At 34.0% G+C, this 16,325-nt stretch overlaps 1 protein-coding gene across 1 annotated transcript in view; it reads right to left on the reverse strand.

The window, feature by feature from the left end:
- The window catches only part of NRDC (nardilysin convertase), a 97,686-nt gene that overhangs the window by 32,747 nt on the left and 48,614 nt on the right, over positions 1 to 16,325 (reverse strand). Inside the window, exons 7-12 of the mRNA XM_041739144.1 lie at positions 14,468 to 14,541; positions 8,274 to 8,369; positions 7,093 to 7,215; positions 4,918 to 4,975; positions 3,197 to 3,270; positions 1,773 to 1,842 (exon numbers count right to left, since the gene is read on the reverse strand). Coding sequence (XP_041595078.1) covers positions 1,773 to 1,842; positions 3,197 to 3,270; positions 4,918 to 4,975; positions 7,093 to 7,215; positions 8,274 to 8,369; positions 14,468 to 14,541 — 495 coding nt within the window. The remainder of the gene's footprint in view (positions 1 to 1,772; positions 1,843 to 3,196; positions 3,271 to 4,917; positions 4,976 to 7,092; positions 7,216 to 8,273; positions 8,370 to 14,467; positions 14,542 to 16,325) is intronic.

Raw genomic sequence — 16,325 nt, forward strand, 5'->3', positions numbered from 1 at the left:
TATATAATAACACACTTTAAGAGTTTGAGTAGTTGCATATATATTATTTAAATTTTATTTTCCCACTGGCTTCTACTATAATTTCAGAAATGTATTCCTACCAAAACAAAAATATGTAGAAAGATAAAGTTAGGAAATCTAAGCATTATTTAACATTAAAATCAGTTTACAGAATTCAAAAAACTCTTAAAAATTCAAGATTTAGCATTACGATCTCAACTACATTAAGCAATCCCCAAGGCCCACACAACATTGTTTCAAAATATTGAATTTGAATTATATTTATCCTAAAACTGAGGTAGAAGAAGTAAATTAAAGAATGAATGCTGAAGATTACATAACATCTGCATCTGAACAAAACTAATTGTTTTGAAAAAAAAAAACTAATTGTTTTGTATTTGGTTACTCTGTAAGGATAAACATTTGCTTCTTTGTGGGGGAATAAAAAGGTTCCCCAAAAGGCTAATTCCCATAATTAGAGATTTCAAATGATTCATGATGAAGGGCATATTAAAACAAATAAATAGTCCATAAAAAATAATAACTAGATGGAAACATACAGAAATTTTAACATTCTTTGGAAAATACAATCATGAATGACTTTTTCCTGCTTTTCAGTTATTTTCAGGATTTCTACAATGAACTTCCCTGGTAATCAGAGGATCAACAAGTTTTTGTTAATTAGAAAATAAGCATTCCCCCAAAAAGGAAGAAGAGTATATATAATTTCATTTCCATAAAAAAAAAGATATGTTTTAAAGTCACTGTTTTAACGTCTGAAGGATATATAGGAAACTATTAATGTTGGGCCTATTTTTCAGGAAACAAAAATTGAAAGCACAGCTTTACTTTTTACTTAATACTCTTTTGTCCTATTAATATTTTACAAACATGTATTATTTTTACAATAAAAAGTTAAACAAATAAAATAAACGTTTAAATATGTATATAATAATTTTAACATTTTTGGGGACACTCTACTGTAACTACACAATCAATGTATATTGCTTTTTCTATTTATCCTTGCACTAAAAGCAAGTAGATAATACACATGTTCTCTGCCTCTGCTTTCTCACTAGAGGTCTATCATTCTTGTTACCTTGATAGAATGACTAAAAATTTTCCTTCTGCTTGTGTGTTTATCCTCATGGTTTTGTTTTGTTAGTAATGGTTTTTTAAAAATAAGGTAAATTAAAAAAAAAAAAATAATAAGGTAAATTTTCATCAGTTCATTAACATTTGTTTTTCATCAGAAATTTTTTTAATCAGTCAAAGTCAGCATGGACCAATCCTTATTTTTAAAGAACTTCTTGGCCCATGCTATACTGCTCATATAAGATAACTGTATGAATATGCTGGGAAAATGTTTTCCTAATCTGTATAACTCTTCCCTAACTCATTACCACTTCAAAGGCATAGGTCCTTGAGATTTAGGCTATAGTCATATTCCAGGCTTAAAATTATTTACCCTTGACTTTTGACAAGCCCAAACTAAATGGTCACTATTGACAAATCATAAGCTAATATATTTTTGTACTCAAAATACTACAGAAAATAATTACAGAAGTTACATTCACACAAAAAAGATACTTAATATCAAAGACTCAGAGAAGGCAACTAGCCATAAGAAAACTCTACTTTTTGTACCTAAGAAGATATTAAAATATATAGCAAGGCTTGAAAACTCCAGTAAAGGTCCCAGTTTATCACATAACAGAACCCTCAAATGTAAACCATTCAGTATGCTTTAAAAATTTGTCCTGAACTCTTACCTGTAATGTTGCTGTTGAGGAGGAAGTGCCCATGTGATGGTCAGAGCATGAATTTTTCTGATTGGAACAACTAAACAAAAACATTTTTCAGAAAAACAGATATAAGTGTTTCTCCATAATTTGTGTTATGCTACACGAAATTTTTAATTCAATATATTTAATCATCCAATAAATAGGGGAAGGTTAAATACAATGAAATTATTATTTCAAGTTGCCAATTTTCCAATTTGAATAACCCAATTTTTATAAATTTCTAAGTTTGATTTCACACATAAAGGAAATAAATAAGAGAACTATGAAAATATGAAATGCTCCTAAGGATCCCTTCTTGCAAGAAAAGATACAGGACTAGGAGTCAGGAGACCCATGGCAGAAATTTAGTACTACCTCTATCTTGCTGTATGTGTTTATATGACCTTGAGGAAAATCATTTGCATTTAAATCTTTCTGTATATATTTTCTTATGGTATGGTAAGGGTTAGACTAAAGTAATTCTAAGAGTCTTCCCAGTGCTATTATTCTAGGATTCTATGAAGAGAGAATATGAAGAGAGAATATAAAGACAGAAAGAATACAACTGAAAATAAGTGGTCTCTGGAAGAGTCAACTTAGGTAGAATGGAGACGGCAGCAGATAAAAGGGTCTGACAAAACAGTCACTGATCAAAAGGGAAGAGGACAGAGACTGGCCATGGGGTAAGGAAGAAGAGAAGGGGATACCTAGGCAATCGGGAAAAAGAAAACATCTGCCATGATAAAAAGAACAAAGAGAAAAGTTGAAGTATTTCTGCACTATACACTATGGACAAATTGTTAAGTAAATTAGAGCATAACCATATGATGGCTTATTGGAAAACTCTTACAAATATAGTATTAAATGAAAAAAGCGAGAGATAGAATCTATATACTTTATAATCTCAACTATATTAAAATATAACTATAGAAACTCAAAAGGAAATTTGCCAAAATGACTTCCCTAGCTGCTAAGATTTAGGGTGATTTTCTCATTTCTTTACACTTCATTTTTATTTTTCTTCATTTAACAAAAATTGTTTTTATAATTGAGGTAAAAGGAAATAATTTCCCAAGTGTTATCCCTCCTTTATTTTTCTCTCTTTAAGTAATAAAGAGCAGAGCATAGGTAAAATGAAATAGGAAAGAAATCAAAACCAAAAAACAAAAGGGAACAAGGGGAAAACAGGGAGAAAGCATAAAACAGACTCCAGTAGCAGCAGGGCAACAGACTACTCCGCTGCCAGGTACTGGCCTGCTCTCTAATTAGATCTCCTCTTGCCTTCTACTCCTTTTCCAACCCAGATGTACTTTGTTGTGTTGTCATTTTCAAAGAAAATTGGCAGCCTCAAGTAAGTTTTATAGAATGCACTGAAGTTATTTCAAACAGTTTTAAACCTTTGGTTCACGAACCTCTATAAAGTTTGTTAAATGCTGGTGTGTCAAATGGATCCGTTAAATGGCCAAAGTTTGGTTTGGGTAACCCACTGAAAATAAAACAAATATATTAAAATTTAATTGGCAAAAGCCTTTATAAGCAGTATCTTTAGGGATGCCTAACTGGTAGGTATTTATAATCTATTCTACATACTCTTGGATGAAAAGCATTCTAGGCATAAGCAAGTAGATGACAACAAAGCCACCAAATCCTGAGCTTAACCTATTCTCAACCTCAGTCCCATTAACTCAAATATCTCTAAAACTGATAGGAGACAGAATTGAAGGGGGCTCCCCTCCCAATATTTACTGCCTCTATCAGCAACTCCCATATAATGCCATTTCAGAAAGAAAACATACTAGAGATATTTAATTCAACAAAAATATATATGGAATGATTACTAGGTATCAAGCACTGTATCTGGCACTGTGGTATTTAAAAGACATGGACTCTCCTTCTAAAGGCTTCTTATCTGGTTGAGGAAATATTGCTCACTATTTTTTCTAAAACATAGTTAATATGAATTATTATTAAATACCTAGAAGACTTTTTAACTTGTCTGATCAAAGAACCAAAGTTATTAGTGAATACTATTTAAGAGAACTTCTAAAAATGCTTATCAGGGATTGACAGGACCTAATGAATCCCAGAAGTCAATATACCTCTGATTTTTCTGCTACAGTTTCACAGTAAAACACATTTCAATCATACTTATTTCTTATCAAAACAAAACAACTCCACCACTTTGACATGGTTTTCATTTTCTTTCCATACACAAAAAGTACTGCTAATTATCAATGGAAATTTACATAAAGCCAAGTTAATAATAACCAATCAGTTGTCACTACGAATTATTCTAACTAACATTTCCACAGACATTTTTTCTTTCATAAATTTAAAATAAGTTATGTCCTGGAATGAGGAACTGGAAAAAAATCTAACTTACTCACCTGATGCAAGAAAAAAACATGATTTCATTTTTTTTTCATTTATTATATTAAAATACAAACTATTAGAAGTAGGAAGAAGAACTTAAGTGCTTTGGAATTAATTTTTTGTTATTCTTTGTAACACAAATGTAGCAAAAGGTAGACAAAAAGCAGCAGCTTTTTGAACTGGAACCATATATACAATTTCTAATAAAAGATAATTTGGTTCAACTACATGAAACAGACTTTTTAGTTCGTATGGAAAGTCAATCATCACTAAAAGATTATTTCTTTTAAGGGGGAAAGCATTCCAAGTCCCAAGTAACTGACTTAAGAAACAAACTTTCAGAACACAATTTGTTCTGAGGCAGGGGATACAAGTGTGTGTGTATGTGTGTGTGTATATATATATATATATATTCTGCCTCTCAATACTTGTTTTTATATCCCAGTTTCAAACACTCTACACAGTAAGAGAAAAATTCTGAATAAATGTAAAAGGAACCATAAATTCTTCAGAATTACTGTCTACCATAAGTTTACAAGCTAATAAGTATTGAACTACAGAAACTATAGAAACTTGGGTTCTCATCTTAGATTTACTACTCAAAAGCTGCGTGATTTGCTAAACCAATTTAGGTCTTAATTTAATCACTTGTTTAAAAAATAACCCCCCCTCCTGCATTTAAAAAAAAAAAAAAAAAGACCTCTGGGACTCATACAAGATTCCTCTTTAACTATGTGGTTTATGAAAATGAATGTCTTACTTGTTTGGTATTTGAGAGAAGATTTCAGTCACCCACTTTTCCAAAGTATCCAGTGTTTCTTGTGGGGAGGGCAGGAAGGAGACAGTGAAATGCAATGTTGTTATTTAAGGTAGAAAGGCAATTAAATTTCTCACTGATCTTTAGGTATAAAACAGGGATACTGTAATTTGGGTGTCACTTGCCACTCCTTAAGCAGTAAAACAACAACAAAAAAAATAACAGTTTAGAAAACCTTAAGACACATAATTTTGCTATGACTTTTGTATTTCCAGCTAGTAAAGTTAGAAAAAGCACACAAATTTTTAAAAAAAGAAGTTTTTATCATCAAGCTAGTATGGAGGGCCAAGAGAAAAGAATACACCAACCATCCTCCTACTCCATTCCGAAACTTATTTCCTCTAGGAAGGTTTCTCCCAATTAACCCACACCATACGGATTCTTCTTTCTCAGCATCTCATTAGTACTTTTACACTCATTTATTTTACATTATTTTATATTTGCTGAGGTTTCAATCTGCAAGTCTTCCTCTTAGGTTTCATATAATATGATTTCTATCTTTTGATTCTTTTAAACAAAATTATTTTGAAATATCTAGTAAAGCAGATATAAGTGCAAAAAGAAGCCTTTAGCCCTTACCTCACTGACTCATTACTATCACTGAATATGTTAGTTACACTAGACACAAGTTTCACTAATTTTCAAGAGGTGTCCCAACAAGATACAAATTAAACCAATCAACCTGTGAATTTATTCTATGCCATTTATATAGAATATTTAACTCTTATTTTATGCACTTAAAGACACTATTTTATTAATTGTATTACATATAAGTATTATACATAATAACATATTTATAATAAAAATAAGTGTGTGTATATATATACATGTATATATATATACACACATATACACACACACATATACATATATTTTTTTTTTTAAGCCCAATGTGGGGCTTGAACTAACAACCCTGAGATTGAGACCTGAGCTGAGATCAAGAGTCCTTCACTTAATAACTGAGCCATCCAGGCACCCCTAGATATTTAATTCTTAAATGGTAAAATAAATGCTAAAGTTTAAAAATAACTGAATTTAAACTGTACAAGGTTCTCTTATCAAATATCTAGGGCTTATTTTAGAAATTTTCCATAAGCATTAATATGCTCTTATATTTGTCATCACAGACAAAGCGATTGCAAAGGAAATAATACATATTTGAAGAAAAATATATGTTTGTGACAGACTTGGAAATAGTAATTAAAAACTATAAATTTTATACTGAACATGGAACTTCTTATTTTAACAAATGCTGTAAAAGGAATCTAGAAGCACATCTGTAGTCTGAACCAAAGAATCTACCATTCTATATCCATAGTTTTACATTCAAATCAACTTTAGTGGACTAATCTTGATCCTAAATGCAAAAATGTTTTATATTCAACTGCCAATCAGCTTTAATTTTTGAGAGGGCAAAATTGTATGCAAAATTGTATAAAAGGAAGAGTCATATCAGGTGAAACAGATTACTTTTTCAAAAATAAATGTGCAAACTATTTAAGATATGTCAAAAAGAAACAGTTTGACAACTGGACTAAAGAGATTGAAATGTAAAGAAAACTACCATTTCTTTAATGAGAAAAAGTTAACACAAGTTACTGAAGATAATAAAAGGAGAAGAGAAGTATTGGTCAGTACTTTACATTTAAGACATTTTGCTATCATTACCACGATGGATTTCAATTAATCATGCCATTTTACTGGACCCTATGTAAAGATGAGAAGACACTTGGCCCTGTCAGTGTTTATGATCAATACAGATTAAATGCAAAACCAAAGATAACAGAAGCAGCAGATGAATGTGACTTAAAAGACCCAATTCATGACCTATTAGTACATTTGGATACTCACAGACTAGCCTAGAGACAAGGCCTATGTCTCTTAAAGAAAAAAAAAACACATTTGCCTGAGAATCAGATGATTTTGTGCTTCCCTAAGCTATGCCACTTGCTATGTGACTTTTCTGAATCCTCCTGATTTCCTTTAGGTCATATTCGGGTCAAGCACTCTTTAGTGCTTAGAAATTAACAGTACACTGTGACACTGATCAAGGCAAACAAAGCCTAAGAAAGCACTACTTCAAAGTAACTCTAAGGGCCATAACAGATAATACACTACCTTTGGATTGAACCACCAAAGTCATGTAATGAGCAGAATAGTAACGCATCCAGAATTCTCTCAATCTAGCATGTGTATCAATATTATTCCTTTTTGGCTCATGTTTGAGTGTCTCAGCATTTCCTGCAAAAAAAAAAAAAAAAAAAAAAGAGATGATAAAGGTCACAGAAAAAATAAGTTTACTTTGAACTATATTGACATTAATTTTTAAAGTTTACTTTGTCAAAGTCTCTACACCAAAAATGCATACTCTGCTACTAATATACTGTAACTAATGAAATAACCTACGTGACTCAACAATATAGAACTAATGTATAACAATAACATCAATATAGGATAAAAATTCACAAGAAACAATTCTGATGTATATTTTAACACATAAGGAATTAATCTCCATTTGGCAATAACAACAGTAAATGCCCTAAGCTTCCTCTCTTAATAATTAGTTTAGTATTCAATTCAGATATTATCTCTAAATTATTTTATTAATATTCTACATAATCCTTAAAAATAAACCATATAAAGCAAGGTTGTCATATAAAAATGTATATAATTATAAAAAATATACAGGAAAACAAATCATCCTTTGAACGAAGTACTATTTAGATCAATTCATCCCAGATTCTACACTATGGTCAAGAGGGTTAATATGAGGTTCTAACTGAATCCTAACACCAAGAAAAAAACCATTATGAAAAACAGATATCATTTAAACAGCTTACCAGTTAAACAAAATTTGGTCACAGCTCAAAAACTATTAGAGAAAATCACTGCTGAATCTCTGTTGATAAATGGAAATGTCAAGTTGGGGTAGAGCACAGACTTCATAATCATATAAACAGAGGTTCAAATCTCACATCCACCACTGTGTGACTTAAGTAAATTAAATAACTTCCCTGAGCCTATTTCTTTACCTTTAACTGGATATATTGACACCCACTTCACAACATTGTTATGATGATCACCTGACAAAACATTAGGGCTGTTCTTGATAATATCCAATGTTGGAGAACCAAACACATACATGCTCAACTACTTTCTATTTGAAAAGCTGTCTACTTAATCCTAAAAGGTAAAAGGTACCTAGCTACTGTGCTTTCATAATCTGCCATTCTTTATCAACTTTTCATATTTTCAATCTTCTTCAATTAGAAGATATGAAATACGATGAAGTATCTTACCCCAAAAAAATTTCCCCATAGGATGTCCAGGTCTTGCAAGGCTTCCAAACAACATTTCCTTTCTGTTTGCATCAGAAGGTCTTGCAAGTTGATATTCTGTCAGTTTTAAAGAAACACTTTTAATAAAATACAGTATTCGCTATATTAATGGAAATTCAAGAACTGAACTGCACAGAACTGAAAGTAAGGAAGTAAAAATTATTATGAATTGTGTACTGTTAAGACTGAAGTGGGGAACTAAATTACCTAGACCAGGCTCTATTACTTAACATATTCTGTAACTCTGGGAAGTCAGGGCACCTTTCTAGAGGTTTTCTCTTACTTTCAAATGAAAAAGATAATGACTTAAAGGTTTCAATTCTAGGATACTACGTCTAAGATTTTACTGATCAAGGGCTAATAAAATGTTAAATCAAATTCCTTATTACCCGGGAACTCTGTCATATATATTGTTCAAATTTCCTTTAAAACTGCCACTAAGGGGATCCCTGGGTGGCGCAGCAGTTTGGCGCCTGCCTTTGGCCCAGGGCGCCATCCTGGAGACCCGGGATCGAGTCCCACATCGGGTTCCCAGTGCATGGAGCCTGCTTCTCCCTCTGCCTGTGTCTCTGCCTCTCTCTCTCTCTCTCTGTGACTATCATAAATAAATTAAAAAATAAAAAATAAAATAAATAAAACTGTCACTAAGAAAGTATTAATGGTTAAGAACAATTACTTTAAAGTCAGAAATTATCTTGGCTAGAATCCAACTTCTATCATAGATAAGCTGTACAACCTTGAGGATATTTTCTAACTTCCCTGATTCTATTTCTGCACCTATATAATGGAGCGACTAGGACTTAGTTCATAGGATTTTTATAAGGATTAAATAAGATATATTCCTTCAACAATTATTTACTGAACATCTACTATGAGGTAGGTACTACTGAATCAGTTGCTAGAGGCAGAAATGTGAAAAAAAAAAAGGGGACCCAGGCCCTGCCCTTAAAGAGTTTACATTCTAGTAGGGGAGATAAACAATGAATAAGCCAACAAATTGATTCTAAACATAGTATCAGTGGTGGGTGAGGTAAGAAAAATCTGTGTAAGAGAATGGAGAGTGACAACAGGGTGGGCATGAAAGCTCTGAGGTGACAAGTGAGCAACATCCATATAAAGTGAGGATGGTATCATAAGAAATTTTGGGGAAGTCTTCTAGGTATGGAAATTATAAATTCAAAGGCTTTAAGACAAGAAAAATCTTACTGAATTAAGAGGCAGCAAAGAGGCCAGTGGAACTGTTTATTAATCAGAGAAGCTGAGAGGCGAAAGAAATTGGTTTGCTATGGTCAAGTGCTACAACGCATAGGGAAAACTGGAGTTTTCTAGGGAATAGTTTTTTAGGGAACAGGAGAAATGGGCGTGTGTAAAACATTTTAAGGAGAAAATCTTAAAGGAGAAGGAGATTATAGAACCTCTGAAAAACAGATGTTGCTTTTTGGTTGAGCAATGTTCAGAAGCAAGGTATCAGACTAAAGAGATAAGGAAAAAACAATTTTTGAAAAAAACTAGGGAAATGACTGATTCTGGAACTCTGAGTTAAGTACTAACCTCTCTAAGCTGTGATGTCATTACATGTCAAATACAGATAATGAGGAATAATAATCACAATAATGCATACAACACATGCTCAATTAGAGGTCAGCTATTATTACTTATCATAGGAGTAATGTCAAGACGTTAGGAGAATGACATCAGACTTGGATTTTAGTAAGTTCATTCTAGTTATAAAAGTAGAGAATGGGTTGAAGGGAAGCAAAAGGAAAGACAAGAAAACTGATCAAGGGTCATCGCTGTTATATTTGGTGAAGAGAGTGGAAACAAAAGTGGAGAGGATTGGAAGAAACAGAAGTAAACATATTCAAAATACTTTAGTTGTAGACCATAAAGTCTAAATCAACAATGAGACAGTAAAAAATATATACATAACTTTAACAAAGTAAATTTTTAAAAAATTCTGTAAAGAAGTGTGAAGACATGGCTACAATACAAAAAAAAAAAAAAATCCATTATTAAGTGTGGTAGGTTGAGTAAGAGCCCCCGAAGATGTATATATACATCCTAATCCCCAAAACCTGTGAATAGGTTACCTTACATGGTAAAAGGAATTTCAGGGTATGAAATTAAGATCCTGAGAAGGAGAGGTTATCCTGGATTATCTGGGTGGTTCCAATTATAAGCGTCCTTATAAGAGAAAGGCAAGAGGGTCAATGTCAGAGAAAAGATATAAGGACATAAGCAGAGTTCAGAGAGAAGATTCTACCCGGATGACTCTTAAAATAGAGAAAGGAGCCATAGCCCAGGGACACAAATGTAACTAGAAGGTGAAAAAGGCTTCTCTCTTAAAGCCTCCAAAAGGAATGCACCTAAGGAAGTAATTTAGACTTCTGACATTCAAAGTTTAAAAAAATAAATTTGTGATATTTTGAGTCACTAAGTTTCTGGTAATTTGTTTCAGTGGAAACAGAAAGATAATAGACATGTCAACATATCCACAACAACTGGTAAAAATAGAGTATAAATGGGATGCCTGGGTGGCTCAGCGGTTGAGAGTCTGTCTGCCTCCGAATCAAGTCCTGCATTGGGCTCCTGCATGGAAGCCTGCTTCTCCCTCTGCCTGTATCTCTGCCTCTCTCTGTGTCTCTCATGAATAAATAAATAAAATCTTTTTTAAAAAATAGGGTATAAATATCTGAACACTTAGAAAACACATTCTGCTACTTGATTAGATTTTAAAAGGCTGTGGCCAGATTCTCAATATCAATCACTAAGACATATCATGTAGGAAGTTAAACGTTTGTGTAGGAACTATCCACTAAAATAAAAAGCTAATCATTAAGAACAATTTTTTTCTCCATGATCTTTTAGCAATATGCTAATCCTATTTGAAAACCTACCCAGTGTGACCACTGACATGAGTTTGCTACCAAATGTATTCAAGAAAGCTATAAAACACTGAACACACCTATCTGTAATGCATAAATAAATGCTATAAATACAAGTGTATAACCACTCCTTTGAAAAAGTAGAACAAAAATAGATCATCAATGCAGGGCACAGTGATAGAGTAATGAAGTTAGAACTATCATAAGAAATTAAAAACCAGGGGGATCCCTGGGTGGATCAGCGGTTTAGCGCCTGCCTTTGGCCCAGGGCGCAGTCCAGGGCAGAGTCCCGGGATCGAGTCCCACGTCAGGCTCCTGGCATGGAGCCTGCTTCTCCCTCTTCCTGTGTCTCTGCCTCTCTCTCTATCATAAATAAATAACTCTTTAAAAAAAAAAAAAAAGAAAAAAAAGAAATTAAAAACCAGGGCAGCCCAGCTGGCTCAGTGGTTTAGCACTGCCTTCAGGCCAGGGCATGATCCTGGAAACCCGGGATTGAGTCCCACGTCGGGCTCCCTGCATGGAGCCTGCTTCTTCCTCTGCCTGTGTCTCTGCCTCTCTCTGTCTCTCTGTGTGTGTCTCACATAAATAAATAAATAAAATCTTTAAAAAAAATTAAAAACCAGGGATCCCTGGGTGGCGCAGTGGTTTGGCGCCTGCCTTTGGCCCAGGGCGCGATCCTGGAGACCCAGGATCGAATCCCACGTCGGGTTTCTGGTCCATGGAGCCTGCTTCTCCCTCTGCCTGTGTCTCTGTCTCTCTCTCTCTCTCTCTATGACTATCATAAAAAATTAAAAAAAAAAAAATTAAAAACCCAAGAAAGAACCTTTTTTATAAGCAAGTGGAGAGGAATTAAAAAAAAAAAAGGGGAAAATGAAAAGATGAATCTGCCAAGAAAGTTGAACTTCACTTCAACTTCTCTTACATGGAATGGGCCATCCAAGCAAGCAGGCAACTACATGTGATTGAGATAAGAATAATACAAGACTATCACAACTGAATAGAAGAAAGCAGTATCAGACTACTGAGCTTTCAAAACTGGTTAATATACTAAAGTTATTACACCAGTTACAATTTAAGAGCTCCCCCATCTCCCTGATCCTAAGTAAATCCTTCATATTCAGTTCAGAAAGCTAAGTGACTAATGACATAAAATTAGTTCTTTGTATCAGGTCACAAATGGAAGTAGGTCTCCTATCATCAAAAACAAATAAACGAGCAGAGCAAAACAAAAACAAAGAACAAAGCTTTTAGCTTAAGTTCATTTTAAACCAAACTACTTATTGCACTTGTGTGTATACACAAATCATATATCACATGTATATGTGTATATATAAATATTTCTGCATATTTCAAAATATAATAAAATATATTCTCTTAAACTTTAAAATTGAATCAAAGGTTTAATTTTGTAAATACCAACACTTCAAACCAATCTAGAAAATATATGAAGAAAAATATACTTCAAAGTATTTAAGACAGGGGATCCCTGGGTGGCGCAGCGGTTTGGCGCCTGCCTTTGGCCCAGGGCGCGATCCTGGAGACCCGGGATCGAGTCCCACGTCGGGCTCCCAGTGCATGGAGCCTGCTTCTCCCTCTGCCTGTGTCTCTGCCTCTCTCACTCTCTCTCTCTGTGACTATCATAAATAATTTTAAAAAAAAATTTAAAAAAAAAAAAAAAACCAAAGTATTTAAGACAGAAAACAGTTCCTAGGTCTCAAAAAGTAGGAAAGGCTTTTAGAGTTTTCCTGGGTTATTTTGGTTTGTCATCCACTCAACAAATACTTATCTGGGCCTACGTGACATTGTGGTAGGCAAATAACAAAAATGAAGAAAATAAATCACTGGTCACAAGGAGCTAGAAGAGCTAGGAACTCCATCCCACCCTCTTTTACAAATAAGTTGAGGGCCACAGCCAGTTAAATTTCTAGAAGTAAAACACAGTCTGCTGACTCCCAGACAGATGGCTCGCCCTAGCCATCTGCAGTTTACTCAGCTTAATGAATGCACCAAGTCATTATTATAACTCAACACTGAATCAAGCCAAAGAGGAAAATGCCACAAAAGGAGAAGAAACAAGTATAGAAACTTTCCTCTTAGTTTGTTGCAAACCAAGCCTAGCCTATATGAACTGAAAGTCCCCCCAAGTCTAGTATTACATGTTTCCAATGCTAAAATAAGGCAAGCAGGGTTATTCTATGGTGGTGCTATATATTGGAACTCTGTAATTAAGGGATACCTACAGCACAGCTTTATAATGAAGCCTCACCCTATATAAGTACAGTTTTCCTTATAGTCTTCATTCTTTAAATCCTAAAAATAAGGAAAACTGTCAAAAAAACAAACTTAAATGCATTTCCTACTCAGGGATTTAGTTTCTTCACCCATAAATGTATCATAATTGTTTTCAGGACTACCAAAATTCAAACCACAAAGCACCTATACACAGAGGTTAACAACAGGTAAGCTATTTAAGTATCAGAATAGTATTTAAAACCTCAGAGAAAATGTCTCTTCATACAAAAGGAGCTACATGAACTTTTAAGGTTTTAATATCTGGTATCAGCTTTAAGAATTAGGCTACCATCCTATAAAAGATTAGTCACTATGGTAAAACCCTCAAAAAACAAACACTGAAAAAAAAAATCTATCATTCTTTTATTTCAAATCTATACTGAATTATAAGACATTTAAAGGTTCAGGAATGGGGATCCCTGGGTAGCTCAGTGGTTTAGCACCTGCCTTTGAACCAGGGCGTGATCCTGGAGTCCCGGGATTGAGTCCACATCAGGCTTCCTGCATGGAGCCTGTTTCTCCTTTTGCCTCTGTCTCTGTCTCTCTCTCTCTCTCTCATGAATAAATAAATAAAATCTTTAAAAAATAAATAAAGGTTCAGGAATAAATGACACATTTATTCCAATTAGGCTCTTTATGATATAAAGATAAAATGATCTAATAATAGAGAATGATAAATGGGGGTGTCTGGGTGGCTCAGCAGTTGAGCAACTGTCTTTGGCTCAGAGTGTGATTCCAGGATTCCAGCATCGAGTCCTGCATCAGGCTCCCTGTGAGGAGCCTCCTTCTCTTCCTGCCTATGTCTCTATCTCTCATGAATGAATAAATAAAATCTTAAAAAAAAAAAAAAGATAAATGTGCTAAACATCTAGTTCAATGCAAGAAACAGTTGTAAGACATAAAGCTATTACTTATCTTAGCTATTAGTAAGTTAAGTATAGCTATATCTATTACTTATAAAGATATTATTTATCTTACCACTATCAACAGCTTCAACTTCACGGTCAATTGCATCTCTGATCATTAGTGGATGGATGAAGAATTGAGCCCATCTGAAAAATAAAAAACAAACCCTGGCATTTCTGCTTTTATTCAAAAAAATATTTTCACATCTGAACATCTGAACATCTATCTTTTGATTAAGAAACTGGGATGCCTGGGTGGCTCAGCAGTTAAACATCTGCCTTTGGGTCAGGGTGTGATCCTGGAGTCCTGGGACTGAGTCCCACATTGGACTCCCTGCATGAAAAATGCTTCTCCCTCTGCTGAGATGTTTTTCCTGTAATTTAAGTATTCTTGTAATGCTTATACTTCGTTAAAATTATTCCTAAGTATTTTATTTTGGGAATATTATTGTCACAGAAAATTTTTCTTAATTTCATTTTTGGATTTTTTATTGCTTGTGTATAGCAATGGAGGTATTTATGGCTATAAATTTTCTTTTGTGCACAGCTTTTGTTGCATCCTATACATTTTTGTATTTTGCATTTTTCCCTTTTCATTATCTCTAAGTATTTTTTTAACTTCTTTTGTGATTTCTTCTTTGACCCACTGATTATTTGAGAGTCTATGGTTTAATTTCTACACATGTGCAAAGTTTCCTTATGTTACTAATTTTTAAAAAGATTTTATTTATTTATTCATATGAGAGAGAGACAGAGACAGAGACACAGGCAGAGGGAGAAGCAGGCTCCATGCCGGGAGCCCGATGTGGGACTCAATCCCGGGACTCCAGGATCACACCCTGGGCCAAAGGCAGCTGCTGAATTGCTGAGCCACCCAGGGATCCCCTGTTACTGATTTCTAATTCCATTCCATTATGGTTACAGAACAGTCTCTATAATTTTAATCCTTTCAAATTTATTGGAATTTTTTTTTAGACTTTTATATTTATTTATTCATGAGAGACACAGGGAGAGAAAGAGGCAGACATAAGCAGGGTAGGAGCAGGCGTCCCGCAGGGAGCCCAATGTGGAACTCAATCCCAGGATCCCAAGATCACAACCTGAGCCAAAGGCAGAGTCCGATGTGAGGCTCAATCCCAGGATCCTAAGATCATGACCTGAGCTGAATGCAGACACTGAAATGACTGAGCAACCAACCACACAGATACCCCTCAAGTTGTTCTTTTAGAAATTACCCTAAAAAATATTATATGGATCCTTTTAACAATGTCTAATGTTAATATTTTACCCCCCAAAATGCCTTTTATCCTTTATATTACTACTAATATGCTATTATTGCTTTAATTCTGTGCACTTTCTAAATTTCCAAATTATTGTTTTAAATAATCAATGTTCACTTCTATTACATAAAATGATTTTCATTGTTCTTTTTTCATCTCTGACCATTTTCTTTCTACCTGAAATTCTTCAGAATTTCCTTCAATAAGTTGGCTGCTAGCACAGTCAGTTGTGTGTCTGAAGGTCGATTTTACAATCGTTCTTAAAAGATATTTTTGCTTGGTGTAGAATTTGTGGTGGGTAGCTATTTTCTTTCAGGCCACTGGACATACCCTACGTCTTACACCTTCCACTACTGCTGAATAGTCATCAATCTAATATTCCTTTGAAGGAATTTTCCCCTTTCATCTGGCAAAGATTCTTTATATTTGATTTTCTATAAAATCACTAGGTTTTCCTACATTTGTATTTATTTTAATGTGCACTTTTGGAATTTGCTAGGTTTCTTTAACGTTGGACTTGATATTCTGAAAGATTTCCGGTGGTCAACCCTTCAAATACTGTGTCTTCTCCATTTTTCTTTCCCCTCCTAGGATTCCACTGGACATTTCTGGTCTATTCTCTATGCCTCTTTTTCTCTTTTCTGTATTGTC

Source organism: Vulpes lagopus, chromosome 23 (genome assembly GCF_018345385.1).
Source record: "Vulpes lagopus strain Blue_001 chromosome 23, ASM1834538v1, whole genome shotgun sequence".
NCBI classification, from domain to species: Eukaryota; Metazoa; Chordata; class Mammalia; order Carnivora; family Canidae; genus Vulpes; species Vulpes lagopus.